The sequence below is a fragment of the Staurois parvus genome, unplaced genomic scaffold (assembly GCF_062004578.1).
Source record: "Staurois parvus isolate SC_StPar_1 unplaced genomic scaffold, SC_StPar_1.0 ptg000151l, whole genome shotgun sequence".
Taxonomy (NCBI): domain Eukaryota; kingdom Metazoa; phylum Chordata; class Amphibia; order Anura; family Ranidae; genus Staurois; species Staurois parvus.
This window is the reverse complement of record NW_028317947.1, coordinates 16709236-16728770: the sequence shown is the minus strand read 5'-3', so window position 1 is coordinate 16728770 and position 19535 is coordinate 16709236. Positions and strand designations below refer to the sequence as shown.

Genomic DNA, 19535 nt, shown 5'->3' with positions numbered 1-19535 from the left:
AAATGCTCAACTCAGTGTGAATGTAGCCTAAAGGGAATTTTGGATTTTCGCTCAGTCCCTGAGACAGTGGTCACCAGGACAAATAGAGATGTTAACCAGCTGTCCCCAGCTGAGACACAAGCCATAATTTAAAAACAAAACAAAACAAACAAAAAAATGGACAGAGGTTCTAACCCTTCCCCACTCTATCCAAAACTAAACAAAAAAGTTTGGGCTATACATATATTTGATATATTTCTTAAAAATATGACTTCCCTGCATTAAAAAGTAGATGTAACTTGCATCACAAAATTCTGATGTGCGAGTTAACACCTTGTGTAATTCCAAAAGTCATCAATATGTGTAAATCTCCGCAGAGTTCATTAAATAATACCTGGTGATTGTGTCATGAAGGTCCTTGTTCAGGGACTTCCTGTTCTAGGATGAGAACTCTCTGTCCCTGTTTCCCTGTGTCGTGGGCCTTTTGTGACTGACCATAAGGAACTGGACACACGTTCTCTCCCCACCAGGGGAGACTGACTATGCAATGGGACCAGGGGCGGACTGACAACTCATGGGGCCCCCGGGCAATATGGGATCATTGGGCCCCTGTATCCTTGCTAAAACTCAACAAAGCCTATGGAAAAAGGTACCAGGGGCATCTCATGGTGCCCCCTACTGACCCCAGGCCCTCGGGCAGTGCCCGAGTTTCCAAATGGTCAGTCCGCCCCTGAATGCGACTGAAACAGAGAAAGTAGAACATTTGGAAGTCTAAGTTGTGCTCCAAAGTTGTCACCCTGTGAGGGCAACAACTCACATTGCACCGGTATGATACACTGTTGTCACCATCAGGAAACCAATCCAGAGAAATGCCATGCAGTCATTGCTGGAGTGCATGTGCACAGGGAATCGAGGACTGTGTGCGGTTCAACAGATGATGTTGTGGGCCTTTTGCGACTGACCGTAAAGAACTGGACACACGTTCTCCCCCCACCAGGGGAGACTGACCATGCAGTAGGACTGAAACAGAGAAAGTAGAACATTTGGAAGTCCAGTTGTGCTCCAAAGTTGTCACCCTGTGAGGGCAACAACTCACATTGCACCGGTATGATACACTGTTGTCACCATCAGGAAACCAATCCAGAGAAATGCCATGCAGTCATTGCTGGAGTGCATGTGCACAGGGAATCGCTGCAGGAGATCAGCAGCACAGAGATGCAAAATGCATGAAATAATGGTGAAAACCGTATTTATTTATTATAAAAAAAATGTAAGTCATTTATGATACACAGTGCTTTAGCAAACTAAATGCCATTCATATAGGGTTTTCTTGTTTTTTAAGTGTAGCTTATTAATAATGGTTTATATTAAGCCATTGTCTTCCTTTGAGTTTTTCAAGTGATACAAACAAGGGACAGTAATGTAGATGATACATAGCAATCAAAATGTTTCAAATGACAAATACATCACATTTATATACAAATATACAATAATGACCAGATATAATAGAACAGTGCCTGTTTATATTCCACTATGATGAGCAACGTTTTATTTCAGCATTGCACACTCAATGAGCCTCTGAAACAAAGAATCTAGACATGCCAGCTCTATATCCCAGGCACAGGCAATTTGCTATGGGGTCAAGTGGCACGGAATCCGAGTTAGCACAGAATATGGTTTTTTGTCTACTGTGTTATCCAGCCAGGCTAGGACTGTGCCAATGTAAGGTTCCGTGGGGTCTATAGACATTATAGCATTGATTGCCTCTGATTCATTACAGGGCCTGTAAGAACATACTCTATATGACCAAAAGTATGAGGACTCCCTTCTAAAATTCTGGGCTCAGGTGTTTCCAGTGAAATGTACTGTTAATGCTACAGCACAACAACATTTTAGACAATTGTGGTCTTCCATACTTGGGAACTGTTTGGAGAAGACCTTTTTTTGTTTCAGAATGGCTTGGCCCTGTACACACAGCCAGCTCCATAATGAAATGGTCTGAGTTTGTTGTGGAGTAACTTGAGTCTCCTGCATGGAGCCCTGACCTCAACACCTTTGGGAGAAATTGGAACGTAGATTGTGAGGCAGGTTTTAGCATTGAGGATCAGTTCCTGACCTCTCAAATGGACACAAATTGCCACAGACACACTTCACCATCTTGTGGAAAGGCCATAAAATGGGATAGAGGTCCATGATAATGCACATGGTTTTGGAATTAGATGTCCAACAAGCTCCTATAAGTGTGATGGGCCATTGTCCGCAAACATTTGGTCATATAGTGTAATTGCTAACTTTTTCAGGTGAAGTCTTAGGACAAGTCTAACTCCAGTCCATTCCACTTTATGCATAATCAGCCACAATCTGACACACTCCACTAACCTAAAATTCCCCTACTCCAACCTAGCCCACTTTTTGTGCTCAGGTTCCACCCATCTATCTTCTGGAATCTGGGAATTTTGGCAAACATCATAGCAGTGTGGTTAATCATCCTAAAGGGAATGTTTTTCACAGAGAAGGAAACATATCTTCTTCTACTTCTAATAACAGACTTGTTTAATTTCGTCACTTTCAATACTGAAAGGAAGCTATTGATACCTTTTTGAACGTGCTCTCTGACCCGTTGGTCCGTCCCTCTTCACTGTCTTCATCATCGTCATCCCCTCCTTCTTCCTCTTCTTGTGTTTCCTCGCTCTCTGTGCCTCCATCCAAGGTGAACACAGCACGACACCGTTCTCCACTATCTTGCTCAGTCAGTTCCTCCTCTGTTTCCTCGGGGTGGGTGGGAGGCTGGCGTAATCCCTCCACAGTCTGATAGGAAACAACTTGCATGTGTCACTGAGGGTACTCCTATGGTGTTACTCAACCTACCTGAAACTAATACTTCCACTATGGTTGAGTACTGGTGGGCTAAAGAACCCCCTAACGGCTTATACCTCTTTAATAGCTCCAGCATTAAGACTGCACGCTATGCCATGGAGTCGCCCACCTCTTACTGCAACAGGAAGAGAATGACTATCTTCTTCATAGTCTCCATAATATATTTGTAATAGAACCCAACAATGAGGTGGGAAAGTCCCTTATGACACTTAGTTGACATGGGGAGTTCTCGGAAGGTGTATCAATGCTCGATTCTACACTTTTGACAACCAACTGAAGACAAATCCAACCAGGAAGCAACATCTCCAAGATACGACCATTCCTAACCCCGGAAACCACTAAGCAACTTATTCACTCCCTTGTCATATCACACCTCGACTATTGTAACTCCCTCCTCATTGACTGACCTCATCGCAGGCTATCCCCCTTCAGTCTATCATGAACGCTGCTGCCAGACTCATCCACCTCACTAACCGCTCTGTATCTGCCACCCCTCTCTGCCAATCCCTCCACTGGCTCCCAGTTGCCCAACGGATAAAATTAAAAACTCTAACAATGACATATAAAGCCATCCACAACTCTGCCCCAATTTACATATCCAATGTCATCTCTAAATATCACCCAAACGGTACACTCCGCTCCTCGCAAGACCTCCTACTCTCTACCTCCCTTATCTCCTCCTCCCATGCTCGTCTCCAAGACTTCTCCAGGGCGTCACCCATCCTCTGGAACTCCCTACCCCAATCTATCAGACTATCACCTACTCTACTTACCTTTAAGCGATCAATAAAAACCTATCTCTTCAGGGAAGCCTATCCCGCCCTCTGCTAATACTGGAATCCTCTACGCTTCCAGCCACTCCAACCCCCACAGTTTTACCTATTGTACCACTCACCCCTCCCTCCTAGATTGTAAGCTCCAAGGAGCAGGGCCCTCAATTCCCTCTTGTATTGAACTGTATTGTTGCTGTATTTTCTCTCACTATAATGTAAAACGCTGAGCAAACCGTTGGCGCCATATAAATCCTGTATAATAATAATCCTGTATAATAAGGAAGGTAGGACTGCCACACAGTAGTGGGTGATATAGGCTCTTACCACTACAATCCCTAAGAAATATAAGAAACCTTTGGATTATTAAACTCACAACTGTCTACCAATTACCAACATAGAGGGCTTGAGTAGAATTATTTTTTAAGCTCAACTCTATCTTGTTAACATGTTGGATATGATAAGAAAACTCAGCAAGTTATTCAACATAGTAAGTATTATTTATTACCTATCTAGGTTGTTGTAATGGGTGTGCAAGTTGCTAAAGCTGAACTTCAGGCAAACATGGGAGGGGGAGCCGGACTGTGGCAATTGTCCTGGCACCATTGGGAATAAACAGTACATATTTGGCATTAGAGGAAGGAATAGTGCCCCATTGTTGGTGTTAGCGTGAGTAATAGTGCCCCATCATTGGCTTCAATGGGATAAATAGCGCCCCGTTGTTGATGTCAGTAACAGGAATTATGCCCCATCGTTCGTGTCAGTGAGAAGAATGGTGTCTTTCATTAGTGGAAGGAAAAGTGCCCCAAGGGCCTGATATTTGAGGACCACTGATGTAGACAGTACAATAAACATTTGTTACCTGATAAAATGGAAACTATAAAAGCCTGTCCAGGTATAAGGGAATGAGGTGCATTATAAATACTGTTAACAAAGTTGATTATTTCATTGCCTTGCATTACTTCCCTAAATCTAGAAACAATGTCTCTTCAAAGGGTGGGCTCTTAAACACTAATACCTACCTTGCTGAGCTGCTGTTGGTCTAGGTAGTGCTGGTGTTGTAGTACTAGTTGCTGAAGGGCCTGAGGGCTTTGTGGGAGCGGAGAGGACTGTGTGCGGCTCAACGGACGATGTCGTGGGCCTTTTGTGACTGACCGTAAAGAACTGGACACACGTTCTCCCCCCACCAGGGGAGACTGACCATGCAATGGGACTGAAACAGAGAAAGTAGAACATTTGTAAGTCTAACTAAAGCAGGAAACAGAATAAAAACTGAGATTAGATTGGATAATCAAGGATATATACATGCTGCCCTTTAAACCATAGTAATAAAGGAAAACATTTTTTATATTTTATTATGTGGCTCATATCTCAAGTGGACATGTGTAAAGGAAAGGGCTCATAGAAAACTATGGGAATGTCAAAGAACATACTGTATGCAGGGTCTTTGGAAGCCAGGGTTGATAGGCTTTGGGCTTATGTTGGATGGCATCAGTCTGACCTCAGTTTAAGACACATCTGAGATCATTCAGAACCAACTGACAGGTACAATTGACCTGCAGCTGACCTGTCTCAAGTGGAGTTTGCATTACCGTAAATCCGTATGGAAATGCAAAACCCATTTGATGCAAATAAAAGTGCATTGACAAAGGCCTTTATTAAAATAACATTCTCTACATAAATTGGAATAGGTTTAAGTTTATTAGCGGAAACTCAGTAGAAAGATCCTTGCCTCTACTTGGTGGGCAAGCTCTGCGCTGACTGCACACCACCATACAAACTTCCATTCTGCAAACTCTAAGCAGGTCAGAATCAGCTAAGTATCTGGAATATGATTGCTAACCTTGCTAAAACTCCTTGAATTATATTTAGTTAACCTAAAAAGGGAAGGGACACTGTTTTATTTTTTTTTTTTTAATGACTAAGCCAGGTGGCATCTCATAGGCCTTGGATACTCCAACAACAAGATCTCAATGTCATAAATCCTGACTCTGTTCCTGTCCACTTGGGTGGTTTGGGTGTCCTTGCCCACCTTTGTGTGTCTCAGATCCTCCTGTTACATTCTCCATAACACAAAACCAATTAAGATGATCAATTTGGGATAGTGGGAACCCCTTATAATGCCCACAGCACACCAGGAACCAACAGTAAAACTGACAAGAAAGGTTTATCAGTTTTAGGTGGACCAACCTTATAAAAAGGACCATAACCTAACAGGGACACATAGTACAAGAAAGAAGCATAGATTATGGACAGTGAAGACAGAGAAAGGTACATAAGCGAGAGACATATACCTGTTATAAGGGCACTCTGCTGCCTGGCTTGTTCCAATAGGAGGACATGCTGCAGGAGGGATGGTGCGCCTAAACTGAGCTCCCCTCCATCCAGGGCAGGAAGGGTCGTGGTGCTGAGGAAAGGACCACCCGGCCTCAAGCTTTGGCGTTCAGCCCCCTCCTGGGGGGTAAACTGACCCTATTAAAAATAATTAGCGAAATCAATGCAATGTTTACAACAATAGGAGGTATTTTGCAGTAATCCTCTCCTTATGGCTCTCACTTCTCATGACACTGGGGCACACACCAGCATTATTAAATATCACATAATTTTTGAAAAACTGACTCCTGCTTATCATGTATAAGAAAAACCTCTGCTTCCAAACTTCTCCAGGCAGCTTAGGTCACATGATCTCTGGCTACTAGGAGCACTGAGGGTATTTCACCTTATTAAAAACTGTTGTTTTTAATCAGATGAGAGATAACAGGTAGCAGAGCACACATTTTCTGCAGCACTACTAAGGCAACATGGGTATCCTTTGTATAGACACAAACGATGCAAAAAAAAAAAACAAGGATTTTAAAAATATGAATGCACACATTGATACTGAAGATTACATAAAGCGCATCTCTTTAACATGTGCATCTTAAAAATGTTGACTAATGTTCCTGGGCAGTGCTGGGATATTCTCCCTACTGTTTCAGGAGCTGCCATGAAAATGATACCTACTTCCAAATTTGGTGGAGCGGTTTGGTAAACACATTATTCTATCACTTTACACACCACATTTTTCCAGTTTACTGGGTGGATCTCTTGAAATGTACCCCTAGGAAGCACTTTAAAGGACTAGCCACCCTCCTGCACAAAAAATAACAACCCATTCACCAGCCCATTGCCATTGCCTAGAAACCACCTCGTATCTCTATGGATGTGTTGAAATTGTGCAAGATCCAATGCATGGAATACGATAAAGCCATACACTGAACAAAATTTGCTCTGTGAGTGGCCCTGTTGGCACATTCCCACCCTGTATCCTTCAAAGGAAAATTGAAGGAGCCAAAAGGAAAATTTTTGGGGGCGACCAGCACCTGCATCCATCCAGATGCAGTCCGTATTCTGGTATTCTGACACTAGCACGGCTGTCAAAAAACAATAGCCGGCACTGTAGATTCTCTCATACAGGAAGCCTGCAGGCTGAGCAAAATTAAAAATTATCAGTGTATGGTCAGCCTAACCACAATACAGCATCACAAGTTTCCCAAAATATTTAGGCACCCTGGATTATGCACTGTCTGCCCTCAATTTTTGACTCCACCTTGCTGACTGTTTGGCTTTAACGCAACACTCCCCTCTCCCCTGACCTTTTTCTCTCCTCCCACTCCTTTTTAAAATCTTCTTTTCCCACCCCTTCTACTTTTCCCTATTCCTTCAACTTACCCAAGTTTCCTCTCCCCTGCATTCCCACGCAGTGACCTCTACACCTCCAAGGCCATGGAAAGCCCACCAAGGTCTCTACCTCAAGTTCTCTCTGCTCCTCATTTCCACCCAGTGACCTCTACATCTCCTAGGTGATGGAAAGCCCACCAAGGTCTTTCTTCCAAGTTCTCTCTGCCCCATATTCCCACCAATTCACTTTTACATCTCCAAGGACATGGAAAGCCCACCAAGGTCTCTCTCCCACGTTCTCTCTCCCCTGCATTCTCTCCTAGTACCTCTACACCTCCAAGGCCATGGAAAGTCCACCAAGGTCTCTCTTCCATGTATTTTCTGCTCCATATTCCCGCTCATTGACCTTTACATCTCCAAGGCCATGGAAAGCCCACCAAAGTCTCTCTCCCAAGTTTTCTGTCCTCTGCATTCCCTCCCAGTGACCTCTACACCTCCAAGGCCATGGAAAGCCCACCAAGGTCCATCTCACAAGTTATCTGCCCCGCATGCCCACCAAGTGACCTCTCCACCTCCAAGGCCATGGAAAGCCCACCAAGGCCTTTAGTTCAGCTGATGTTCAACCAACATTCTAAACTCCCAACCATGTTGACTGTAACCTGTTTACCTGTACATATATGCAATATTCGACCACAAACTATAGAAAAGGTAAAGGTTTCCATTTAAAAGCTGCTGACGGTCACGCTACAGTCAGTTTGTTTGGAATGGTGATACAGGTACTCACACTGAGGCTGCTGGAGCTTCCCTGTAGGCAGATGTTGGGTAGAGACGGAGATGTGTATAGGCCCAAAGGCCCTCCTGTCCCTTCTAACGTAAGGACTCTTTGCTGAGGCAAAATCTGTGAGTGTGGACACCATTATTAATTACTGAACACCAAGAACATAGCTCAACACAAACATTTTAAAGATTTTTTTTTAACTCACAAAATAAAAGCATACAATGTCAGGGCTGTGTTCCTTTTTAGTGACTGTACAGGACCTGCCCTGATGTTTAAAAAACAGTCACCTTGAAGCTGAGGGCATCCCTCTTATCAAGGTGTTTTGATGATGGGAAGAGGTTAGCTCTGCATAGAACTGCATTGTTTGCAATGTCTAGTTTGTGTGTGATGCACATAGAAACAGGAAAGTGTCAGAGGCTTTATTTCCTGCTTTTGTCTCCAAACGTTATTGAATAATTTGATTCTACCACATGAGGCATCTAAATGTCAAAAGTAGACACAAGTGAACCGGCTTATATTCAAAGCCAAACTCCAGGCTGGTATTAAAAAAAAAGTTTTGAATTAATTAAAATTTTTTGCATTTGTTTTGAAATGCAACTAGCCTAAGTACCAGAACTTGACTTAGTATCAGCCTTGTGCAATACCCTGTGGACTTGAAGAAGTAGGGGCAGGAGTAGGAATCAAAAAGGTGTGCCGAAAACATATTGACAGGAGGAAAGGGAAGAGTGATGAGCTTCTCAGTCTGCTGCTGCTCCTTCACTATCCAATCATAGACTGGGGGTGGGGAGGTGACCAATCTGTGTTGCTTAACTGCAGTATAGAAAAGTGATGTTACTACCTGGCTGTGCTGTGTGGCAGAGCTGTGTAAAATCTCCCATATATTTTTTAATGAAGAAGTAAGCTGTCTGCCTGGAATTCAGCCTTCAGATATGCATTATGTTTTTTTTTATTGGCCTGGACATCTCCCTTAAAAGTATATATATGTTTTCCCCATCCCCTGTCCAAACAAGCCCCAACGATGGGCACACATTGCTAATCTTATATCCTTCCTACCAAAATAGGGTCAATCGAGAATGACAATTTTCCCTGTTAATTTACCATTGTCCAAACTTGCTACAGCCATGACCTCCGTCTCTCCACTTACCTCACTGGCAATATTGGGCACACTCCCAGTCAATCCATTCTCACAGATGGCACTATTTGAGCTGTTTGGGGAGCTGGGTCCTGATCCGGGGGCGCTATTACATACTGAGGACACTGCAAGAGGAGTTATATCATATCAATAATGATAGAGCGGGTTTCTAAAACTGGCCATGCACATTACAGTTTGATTGTCCAATCTCTAAACCAAACTAAACTGATGGCCTACCTAAACAGCCCAATATTAAAACTGTATCCAATCAAACAGGCCCTTGCACTACATCATTGTTAGGAGACCTGAAGGAGATTGTACAATCAAATTGTACTGTCTATTATCAGCTTTAAGCAGCCCATGATAGGTAGTGATTAATAAAGAGGTGTACGTTTAATGGGGGATGGAGAAAGTTGGAAGATCGTAGCTGTGCCAGACCAAGGGAAAGCAGCTGTCTAGCAAACAAAGCATACTTGCAGCTCATGTTGGCGTAGCAAATCTCTGAAAAGAACAGTGAACCAATAATTTGTATGTGCTCACAACTACTACTCTACCAAGGATTCATACAAATAAAGTGCCATAACCCCTTTTTAACCAATCAGAACAATCTTTCACCATTTCGCTATTATACAATTGACTTGAATTTACAGAATAGCAAGCCAGCCCACAATAATTGTCACCCAAACTAGTTTTTCTGAGAAACGCAAGAGCAGACAGATTGTTAATCTGGCCTAGATGGCAAGCACACTAGATTACTGACAAGCCACTATGGCGAAGTAGCCACAGCAGGAACTATGGACACTGACCCTGAATCTCGATGGCTCTCTTCTTGAAAGCGCTAATGACTGTTCCATCCTTCCTGCGGAGGAGGGGGCTGCTACGTCGCTCTGCAACCTTCTGCTTTAACCGTGAGCGGACTTTTAGATTAGGTTCAGAGGCTGGAAGAGAAGAGTTAAAGAGCTGTCAATATAGATAAACTTTTTTTGTATGTAATGAGTCCATTTTTATAGCCCCTTTTAGGAAATCTATTGGATGATAAAATATGATTTTCAAACAAGGGGTCACAACTGTGCAGCTGGGCAGCAGGACAACTCCAGTGCCACGTAGTGCTCAGCAGTGCCAGGACAAGGCCATCCAGTGCCCAGGGTGAACATGGGAAACTGCACCCTCCTCCCCCTTGACTAGTTGCCTGGCTGCCATGCTGATTCCCTAGCTTCAATGCTTTCTTGGTATATAAACACAGCTTTTGGGAGAACTTACCAGTTTTGCGAAGAGGAAAGTCATCTCGCCCATCGCAGGTTCCCAGTAGAGGCATCTTGTAAGAGGGAGGAGTAGCTGGGGATCCAGCCTGAGGAGGGGAGCCATGGTCTAGTGAGGTATGGTGAGTTCCCCTAATGGATGGAGACAAGGTCAGCGGATGGTATAATAAAGGCAGTGAGATATCAGCAGGGAAAAGGTCCAACAGCGCATACCAATATGGAAATATATACAAATAGAAGGCACTAAAGTGGTTCAAATTAAGCCCTTAAAATGCAGCTATATTTGCTAAAAGTAGGCATCAAGAGAGACAGTAGGCATCAAGTTGTTAATAAGTATTGGGGCCGTCTTAAAGTGTGGACCAGAGGACCAAGTTATGCAAATATCATCTTTCTTGTAGATTAGAGGTACGGCACTTCATCACTGAGCCACCTGCCATCTATGCCAAGGGTCCTAAAACTACAGCATATGGGCCTGCTACATGACTTTATTTGGTCCGCAGATAGAGTCAGTGATGTACACTCAATGTGCAGCACAGGTTGCCTTTGGTCTCTGCTTCTACGCCCCTTCTTTCAATGCAGGTTCATCCACCCCACCTTGACATGTTTGCCCCAGCAATGACAGGAGGACTGAACTTCCTCAATCTAGACTTTCTCCACTTCCAGGCTCCCAACCAGACTGTAAGCCTTACAGTGGTAAGGGGAACACTGATGGGGACTTTGGTATAAGAGGGGACACTGATCGAATGGAGACCCTGATGTAAGAGGGACTAGATGTCTGCCCATGAATACTTGTAAAATAGATGATGTGGCCCTTCGTGCTGAAAAGTTTGGAGACCCCAATTCATGCTATGTGGGACCTTTGGGAATGTCTGTATTTACATAATGCACATGTCCTCTGTTCAGGTGCTACGAGGGCACGTAAAAGGAGCCCATGGTACCTACTGCACCGGACAGTTCTTGCTGTAGCTCAGCGGGGATAGTTTAAAATTATTAGGAAAACAGGTTTGTTTTTTTAGAAGAAAGCAACCACAGATAGTGCTAAAATGAGAGCGATGAAAAGACTTGAGCAAATGAACTCACCAACATTTGGGGTGCTGTAGGATGGAATGGTTTACAGTTCCTGGCACCTCTTTAGACTTGCTGAGCAGGAATTCCTGAAGCTTGAGCTTCACCTCTGTGCTGGCTATGGCACCTTGGTGGGACATAGAATCACAGATGGGGACCTTAGATTAAACCACCATTGAACAGAAAACCTAATGACTGCCCTCCAATCAAAACCAGCCCCCCATTTAAGCTCTGCTTTGCCCTCTCCCTAGCTTACTCTCTTTACTTTTCTCTTTGTTCCTGAGTATCAGGAGTTGTTGCTCCAGTCTTTGTTTCTCAGCCTCCTCTTGTCTCTGCCGCTCTCTTTTTCTTTGCTGCTCCAATTCCTGCTGCCTCTTGGCTGCCAGGATCTCTTGCTGCTGCTGGATACAAGGCAGACAGGTCTAATGAAAAGTTACTGAGTGATAGGAAAACAGTAGGGAGTAATTGCAGTCATTGAAAACATTTATAGAAGGTGGGGAATTATTAAATCCCAATTAAAACTTTAATTTAAATTAGTTTAAAACAAAAAGGAGTTTAAAATTCGTACAGTTCATTTTCTTGAGAGGGAAAAAGCCTATCCCCTGCTAGTATGCTGCAGAAGAAAACCCTTGTTCTTTGAGTGAAGGCAGTCTCTCTGCAGAGGTAAAACGCACCCCCTGATAGAGCCCTCCAATCAGCACAAAGCATGAGCTTTGTTGATTGCAAAAGGTATAGGTCTGACTCAAGAGGAGATATGTCAGACCTCTGCAGAGAGACCCCTGCTTCCACACAGAGAACAGACAGGGACAAGCTTTTATCTTTACTGACAGGTCTTAAAGCAAGAGCTAGTACAAAAAAAGTGTAATTTTAATGGTGTAATAGTTCTTCCTTAAATTCCTATGAAAGAAGCCTTTCTCAACCTTTTTCAAATGGAGGAACCTTTGAATTAACTTTTAGTTTTCAGTGAACCCCTGTTAATAATTACTATCTTCGGCTCACAGATGGTCAGTGAAAAAATGGCCCTTACATTGGTGGCCATTGGGAAGAGTGCTCCTTATATTGTCAATAGGGAGAATGCTTCTTACATTGGTGGCCATGTGGAAGAATGTCTCTTACATTGGAGGTAAGTGGGAGGAATGTTCCATGCATTGGCCATTGGGAAGAATGTCCTGTACATTTAAGGTCAGTGGGAAGAAGGTTTCTTAAATTTGAGGTCATTGAGAAGAATGCTCCTTACAATGGTGATCAATTTCTGGTGGAACCCTGATTGAGAAAGGCTGGTTTAGATGATGAATTATGTAACTCTCTGCAGCCATAATAAACATATATTTCTATTTCAAATAATTTTTTTTATACAATAGCAGATATCCACAAACACCCTTTTTGCTTCATGCCTGCACCAACACTTTGCCAAGGAATAATCTTGGGGACCATGGTTCCAGCGCAAGCAGGAAATCAAACAATGGCATTGTGTCAAAAAGTATCCTAGGATCTTCTTATGAAATTCACAGCTTTGCCTGTCTGGGTGAAAATGACGTACATAAAAAGGAATTGACAAGGTAGCTTCTGTCAACCACTGGACTGAGAAGAGCATTTTTGATAGTACTGCTCATTATGTCCAAAAAACAAAAAATATAATATACATAATGCTGGTTTCAAGATAAACCAATGTTCCTGTTTCCTCTGCCATGCACATTCACAGCATGGTCTCTGCTCAGATCTTAGATTAGCCAAGAGCAGAGAAGGTTAAGAAGATTAAAGCAAGACTCTTTGAATGGAGCTGACTGTTGCAGGAAAAGGAATAAGTAATGACGGTAACAAAAAGATTGCAATTCTTGATGGGGAAGGCAGAGGGTGCCATCTGAAAAGGGATGCGCCAAGCAGATTTGTAGGGTGTGTGAACTACATTGCACCCAGAGAGCTGAGTGGGCACAGCGCCCAGAAGGAAGCTCTGAAAATCTTTGGTAAGACATGTGAAGACAGCAAGTCGGCACCTTCCAGGCAGCTGAGTAAAAGGGGGAAGGATCGGATCCTTAAAGGGAATCGATCACTAAGCAATTGACCTGGCTGAAAAACCTCAGCTAGAATCCACAATTATTTGACTTCCCTCTATATAACTTATCCTTGTACTCTTTTACACTACTCTTTTGCACAGAATAAAAGAAGTAAGGTCTGCCCTCACATGGTATTGGCTGGCCAATGTGCTGCTCACTTATCTGTTAGCTAGTAACCTGTAGACTCCTCCCCTTTTTTAGATTACTTGATGTCATTGCTAGCAGCACAGCTGATATGAAATAAGCTTTAACAAGCAGGAATGGTAAGAACTGATGTTATCTGTGCAGCTGGAGCCTTGGAAATGGAGTCCTCCAAGGCTTAATGTCAGTTATTGGTGGGTAATAGAGTTTAATCTTCCAATGATTTATTTATTTTGTGGGCTGTAGTGGTGTGTTTCCAGGTGCTCCCTCCCTCCATTGCTAAAGTTTGACACCTTGGTAATCTCCTAGATTGTAAGCTCCAAGGAGCAGGGCCCTCCTAACCCTCTTGTATTGAACTTCATTTTTGCTGTATTGTCTCCCGTTATATTGTAAAGCGCTGAGCAAACTGTTGGCGCTATATAAATCCTGTATAATAATAATAATGGCAGAGTGAGGCCAAAAAGCAAGGGAAGGAGAAAAAAAAAAGAATAGGAGTAAAAAGAGAAGGAGGAAGAGGTGGAGAAAGAGGAAAGGCAGAGAAGAAGAGAATAAAAGACGAACAGGAGATATAGAAGAAAGGCAAGGAGAAACAGTAGAAAGGGAAAGAACTAGATAAAGATGGATAAGAAATAAAAGGGAAATTGAATGTACCAAAAGAAGAAGGAAAGGAAGGAGAATAAGAAGAAATAATGGAAGAGGGAATGCACAGATTGAAATAAAAGAGAATGAAAAGAAAGGGTCTATGGAATAAGAAGAAAGAGAAGAAAATAAGAAGCAGAATGAAAAGAATGAAGTATAAGAGAATGAGAAGACAGAAGGGAAGGATAATAATAGGAAGGCAGGGGAAGAGAATAAAATAAGGAAGGGAAAGAGAATGAGAAGGTGAAAGGGAAAGAGATTAAGAGAAAGAAGTGAAGGAAAATATGAAGACCAAAGGGACAGAAAATAAGAAGAAAGAAGGAATATGGAAAAGAGAATACAAAGAAGGAAGGGAATCAGAGAATGAAGAAGGAAGGGATGGAGAATGAGAAGAAAGAAGCGAAGGAGAATGAGAAGAAGGAAGGGAAGGAGAATGAGAAGAAGGAAGGGAAGGAGAATATGAAGAAGGAAGGGACTGAAAATAAGAAGAAAGAAGGAAAAGAAAATACAAAGAAGGAAGGGAATAAGAATATTAAGTAAGGTATCGAGAATGAGAAGAGAGAAGAGAAAAAGAATGATGAGAAGGGAGGAAAGGAGAAGGAAGGGAAGGAGAATATGGTGAAGGAATGGAATGAGAGGAAGGAAGGGAAGGTAAATAAGAAGAAAGTAGAGTTGGGGAAAATTAAAAATGAAGGAAAGGAGAATGGGAAGATGGAAGTGAAAAGGAAGGTGGAGAATGAGAAGGAAGAAAAGGAAAGAGAATGAGAAGAAAGAAGTGAAGGAGAATACGAAGAAGGAAGGGGTGGAGAATGAAAAGAAGGATGGGAAGGAGAAAGAAAGGAAAGAGAATGAGGAGAAGGAAGGGAAGGAGAAGGAAAAGAAGGCAAATGAGAAGGAGGAAGGGAAGGAAGGAGAATGAGAAGAAGGAAGGGGAGGAAAATGAGGAGAAGGAAGGGAAGGAGAATGAAGAGAAGAAAGGGAAGGAGAATTAAGAGAAGGAAGGGAAGGAGAATTAAGAGAAGGAAGGGAAGGAGAATTAAGAGAAGGAAGGGAAGGAGAATTAAGAGAAGGAAGGGAAGGAGAATTAGAGAAGGAAGGGAAGGAGAATTAAGAGAAGGAAGGGAAGGAGAATTAAGAGAAGGATTGGAAGAAGAATGAGAAGGAAGGGAAGGAAAATAAGAAGAAGGAAGGGAAGGAGAATGAGAAGACAGAAGAGAAGGAGAATAAGGAGAAGGAATGGAAGGAGAATGAGGAGAAGGATGGGAAGGAGGATGAGAAGAAAGAAGTGAAGGAGAATGAGAAGAAAGAAGTTAGGAAAAGAGAAGGAAGAACTGAGAACAAGAAAATGTAAGGAAAGAGAAGGAGAAAAGGGAAAGAAAGGCAAAAGAGCAGTAGGAATAGAAATAGAAATAAAAGAAACATAGTAAGGGACAATAAAGGTAGGTGAAAGGAGAAAGCCCATGACAAACATCTACAGAACCTGGCAACATCCACACAAAACATAAACCTGTTAAAATTAATCATATTATGAAAATGCTCAAGTTGAGGTTACCATCAGGGAAAAGTACCTGTCAAGTAAATAAGATTGTCCCTAATTACTGCATAATACTGAAAAAGATGCATAGGAAGAATTTTTACACTACCAAAGTTGAGGGATAATCTGTGTATGGAAGGACAAAACTAAAATAAAAATGTTAAACCATAGAAAACACCAATATATTTTAAATATATGTAAGTATATGTATGTAAGCTTAAAAAGGTATTTTGGACTTGCAGTCTCAAAGTATGTTGCCAATAACAATCAATACAGATTACAAATATTTTACCAATCCAGGTTGATGGAAGTGACAACAATTGTGATTGGTTGCTATAGACAATTTTCAGATTATTTAATTCCTGGTATCCAAAGATGTTCATGATACACAGATACTGCATTTCTTACCTTGAGGTGCTTCTGGAGCTGGACCTCATGTTGCCTTGTCAGGTTCTCATGTTGCTTCTGGAACTCGGCAAACAGAAGCTGTTTCTGAAGTTGTTGCTGCTGTTTCAGTAGGATGAGTTGCTGCTGGAGCTGCTGCTCCCGGTTTACCGGGTCCATGGTCACTCCGGGACCACTAGCTGCCCGTGTCTCTTGCCTCAACTCCCCGGGACTTGGGGGGAGGCTGCTTGAAGAGGGCACTGCTGCAGAAAGGAGAGGGGTGACCTCCACTGTTTGGAAGAAACAATAGGAAGATGGTTAGAGACCAGGGTGACTTAAACACACTGAGCAACTGCAAAGTAATGGAAATCCAATTATATATACACCGATAGATATGAAATTAGATGTACCCAACTGACAATGTCAGCATTCACGACCATAACTTTGTAGGATGGGGTCTCATAGAAAAACTATTAAAGGGCCCTGTCTCTGTAATTGCCATCTCAAAGGCAATTCCTGTAGTGGCATCAAGTATTAATGGCCTTCACAACAACTCTTTAGAAGTTTACAAACCCTATATACATCTATTATATCTTTATTTTCCAAATGCTATCATCAACTGAATAAATTATTGTGTAGACTGTGCTTTTGGGCCCCATAACAGCTGCATGGTCTGCTATTGCTATATTTATGCCCTTTTGATATGTCATTTACTTCTATACTCACAAACAAAATGGAGGAGCAAGGACGTTGTTCAGTAACGTCAAAATATGCTCTTCATATTTATGCTTCACATTAATTCCAATGTAAACTCAAAAAGGTGGGTCGTTTGTTGTAAAATTCTGACTTGGCCCTGCCCCTACATCTCCTAAGATTCCCTATTGGTCATTGTGGCTGTATATCACATTAAAAGACCAATAATGAGGGCTCGAGGGGGGTGAGCATTGGGGCCAAGCACAAATGTAGTATAAATGTAGGATATGATGGACAGAAATAGAAATTCTAAAGCAGCTCACTTACATGCATTATATGGGCAGCAGGGGTGGACTGCCCATTTGGAAACTCGGGCAGTGCCCGAGGGCCCAGGGTCAGTAGGGGGCCCCATGAGATGCCACTGGTACCTTTTTAATAGGCTTTTTTGAGTTTGGCCAAGGACACCGAGGCCCCATGATCTCCTATTGCCCGGGGGGCCCCATGAGTTGTCAGTCCGCCCCTGATGGGCAGTTGAAATTATATGCAAATCTTGACTTTTCTTGTAGAAGTTGGCCTTCCCCTACCACCTCCTAAGATTCCCTATTGGTCATTGTGGCTACATATCACATTAAAAGACCAATAGTGAGGGCTCAAGTGGCAAGGGGAGTGGGTTGGGGTTGTGCTAAAGGGCTCATATACTAAGGGTCATGTTGATAGCAGGAGAGAGCAGAGTGATAGACGGAAAAGCTTTTCAGTCTACTCTTTCTCTGTTCGCTGTTCAGTCACAGGCTAGAGGAGGGACAAGACCTGTAACATAATGTTACATAACTGCAGCAAAGAAAAAACAGGGCTGTGCTGTCTGACAGAACAGTATAAATTTGGAACTTGATGGACAGAAATGCATATTCTAAAGCAGCTCACTTATATGCATTTAATATTTGTAATTAGTCAATTGCCTGGAATCAAGCTCTTAATGCTTATGTCTTCACATCTGCTTTGCGCTATGTCAGGTGCAGAAGACGTGAAAGGCCTCTTCCTGTCGGCAATCCAATCACTAAAGAATGTTAAGAAATTAGCAGTTCAAATACCTGTACATGACTAAAAAGAGCAGTAATACATTTCACAGCAATTACATTTTCCATGGAATCATAAAAAGTTAATTATGGAAAAGTATAAGATGTAAATTTTCTACTGTAATATATGTTGATGAAAAACACCACCAAAAAATATATTTTTTGAATAAACCCAGAAAGAGTATTATTTGCTGTGTCCCCATTGGAGGGATTTCCCTGCACTTCCTGTACTAAGCAACACAACAAGAAGCCAGTGGAACTCTCTGCAAATAGAGGAGAAATCCCACCTCTGGCATTTGTCCTAATGGAAAGTTCCTCTCTATTCATGTTTCAGTGCCAACTACAAAACTTTGAATTCTTCTTCACTTTCAACATGACAGGACCAAGGGCGGACTGACCATTTGGAAACTTGGGCATTGCCCGAGGGCCCGGGGTCAGTAGGGGGCCCCATGAGATGCTCCTGGTACCTTTTTCATAGGCTTTTTTGAGTTTGGGCAAGGACACAGGGGCCCCATGATCCCCTATTGCCCGGGGGCCCCATGAGTTGTCAGTCCGCCACTGGACAGGACAGATAGTAAGGTTAGACCTCCCCGGAGGAGACACGGCAATAAAAACCTGACAGGGGTTTTAACCCTTCCCCAAACTATTCAGAGTCTAAATTGATTAGAATGAAGAATTGATGAACTAAGGAGGGTGGCACTGAGCAGACATCAGTGGGGCAACTTGCCGTAAAATATTAAAGCTGCACTCAAGGAAACTTAACACCCCCCCCCCCAGGGGCGGACTGACCATTTGGAAACTCGGGCACTGCCTGAGGGCCCGGGGTCAGTAGGGGGCCCCATGAGATGCCCCTGGTACCTTTTTCATAGGCTTTTTGGAGTTTGGGCAAGGACACAGGGGCCCAAAGATCCCCTATTGCCCGGGGGCCCCATGAGTTGTCAGTCCGCCCCTGCCCCCCACCCTGTGCCTGTGCTACAAGGGTTAACCGCTCATTTAGGTGAATTGGTAAAGCACTTTAATTTACCAGGCTCCTCCACACTACAGTCCCCCACGCTTTGGTGGTTAGATGCCTCTGATGTCATCAACGATGACGATCATCAGCGACCATAACCCTGCATTGGATGTGAAAACGATGAGGAACCGTTCATCGCCAGAATGGGGGGGGAGCACAGTATGCAGGGGGAGCAGAGGATCAGCTGTGAAAGAGCAGCACCACAGCAACTGCAGATCAAGCAGAGTCCAAGATGGCAGCCTCCTTGGCTGTAAAGCACATAGGAAGGTTTAGTTCCACTTTAATGAAACCCAGTACTGGTAATCTGACAAAAAAGGGCGGCACTCCTGAAAATCATTCTGTGAATCTTTAACAGTGTTCTGCTTACATCTATCATTGTCCTGCAGTAAAATGCATGACACACAAAATAGCCATTCATTTCTAAGGAAATATTTACTGTCCTCTTTCAGTGCAAGTTTATGAGTCAGCTCTGACTGAATAAGAAC

The 19535-nt window shown here is 42.9% G+C and overlaps 1 protein-coding gene across 6 annotated transcripts in view; it reads right to left on the bottom strand.

Annotated features, from left to right (window-relative positions):
* Window positions 1–19535, bottom strand: part of HDAC5 (histone deacetylase 5) — a 136027-nt gene that overhangs the window by 42805 nt on the left and 73687 nt on the right. For 5 of the 6 annotated variants that reach the window (XR_016312360.1, XM_089674529.1, XM_089674526.1 and 2 more), the window contains 10 exons: window positions 16297–16562; window positions 11777–11921; window positions 11536–11647; window positions 10457–10587; window positions 10003–10134; window positions 9209–9321; window positions 8071–8184; window positions 5921–6098; window positions 4649–4839; window positions 2575–2787 (listed from right to left, as the gene is read on the bottom strand). Coding sequence is in view for 5 of the 6 variants with exons in the window: in XM_089674529.1 (XP_089530655.1) it covers window positions 2575–2787; window positions 4649–4839; window positions 5921–6098; window positions 8071–8184; window positions 9209–9321; window positions 10003–10134; window positions 10457–10587; window positions 11536–11647; window positions 11777–11921; window positions 16297–16562 (1595 nt within the window). In the remaining variant the exon portion in view is untranslated. Of the gene's footprint in view, window positions 1–2574; window positions 2788–4648; window positions 4840–5920; window positions 6099–8070; window positions 8185–9208; window positions 9322–10002; window positions 10135–10456; window positions 10588–11535; window positions 11648–11776; window positions 11922–16296; window positions 16563–19535 lie in introns of those variants that run through there. The other variant, XM_089674527.1, reaches the window with a different exon arrangement.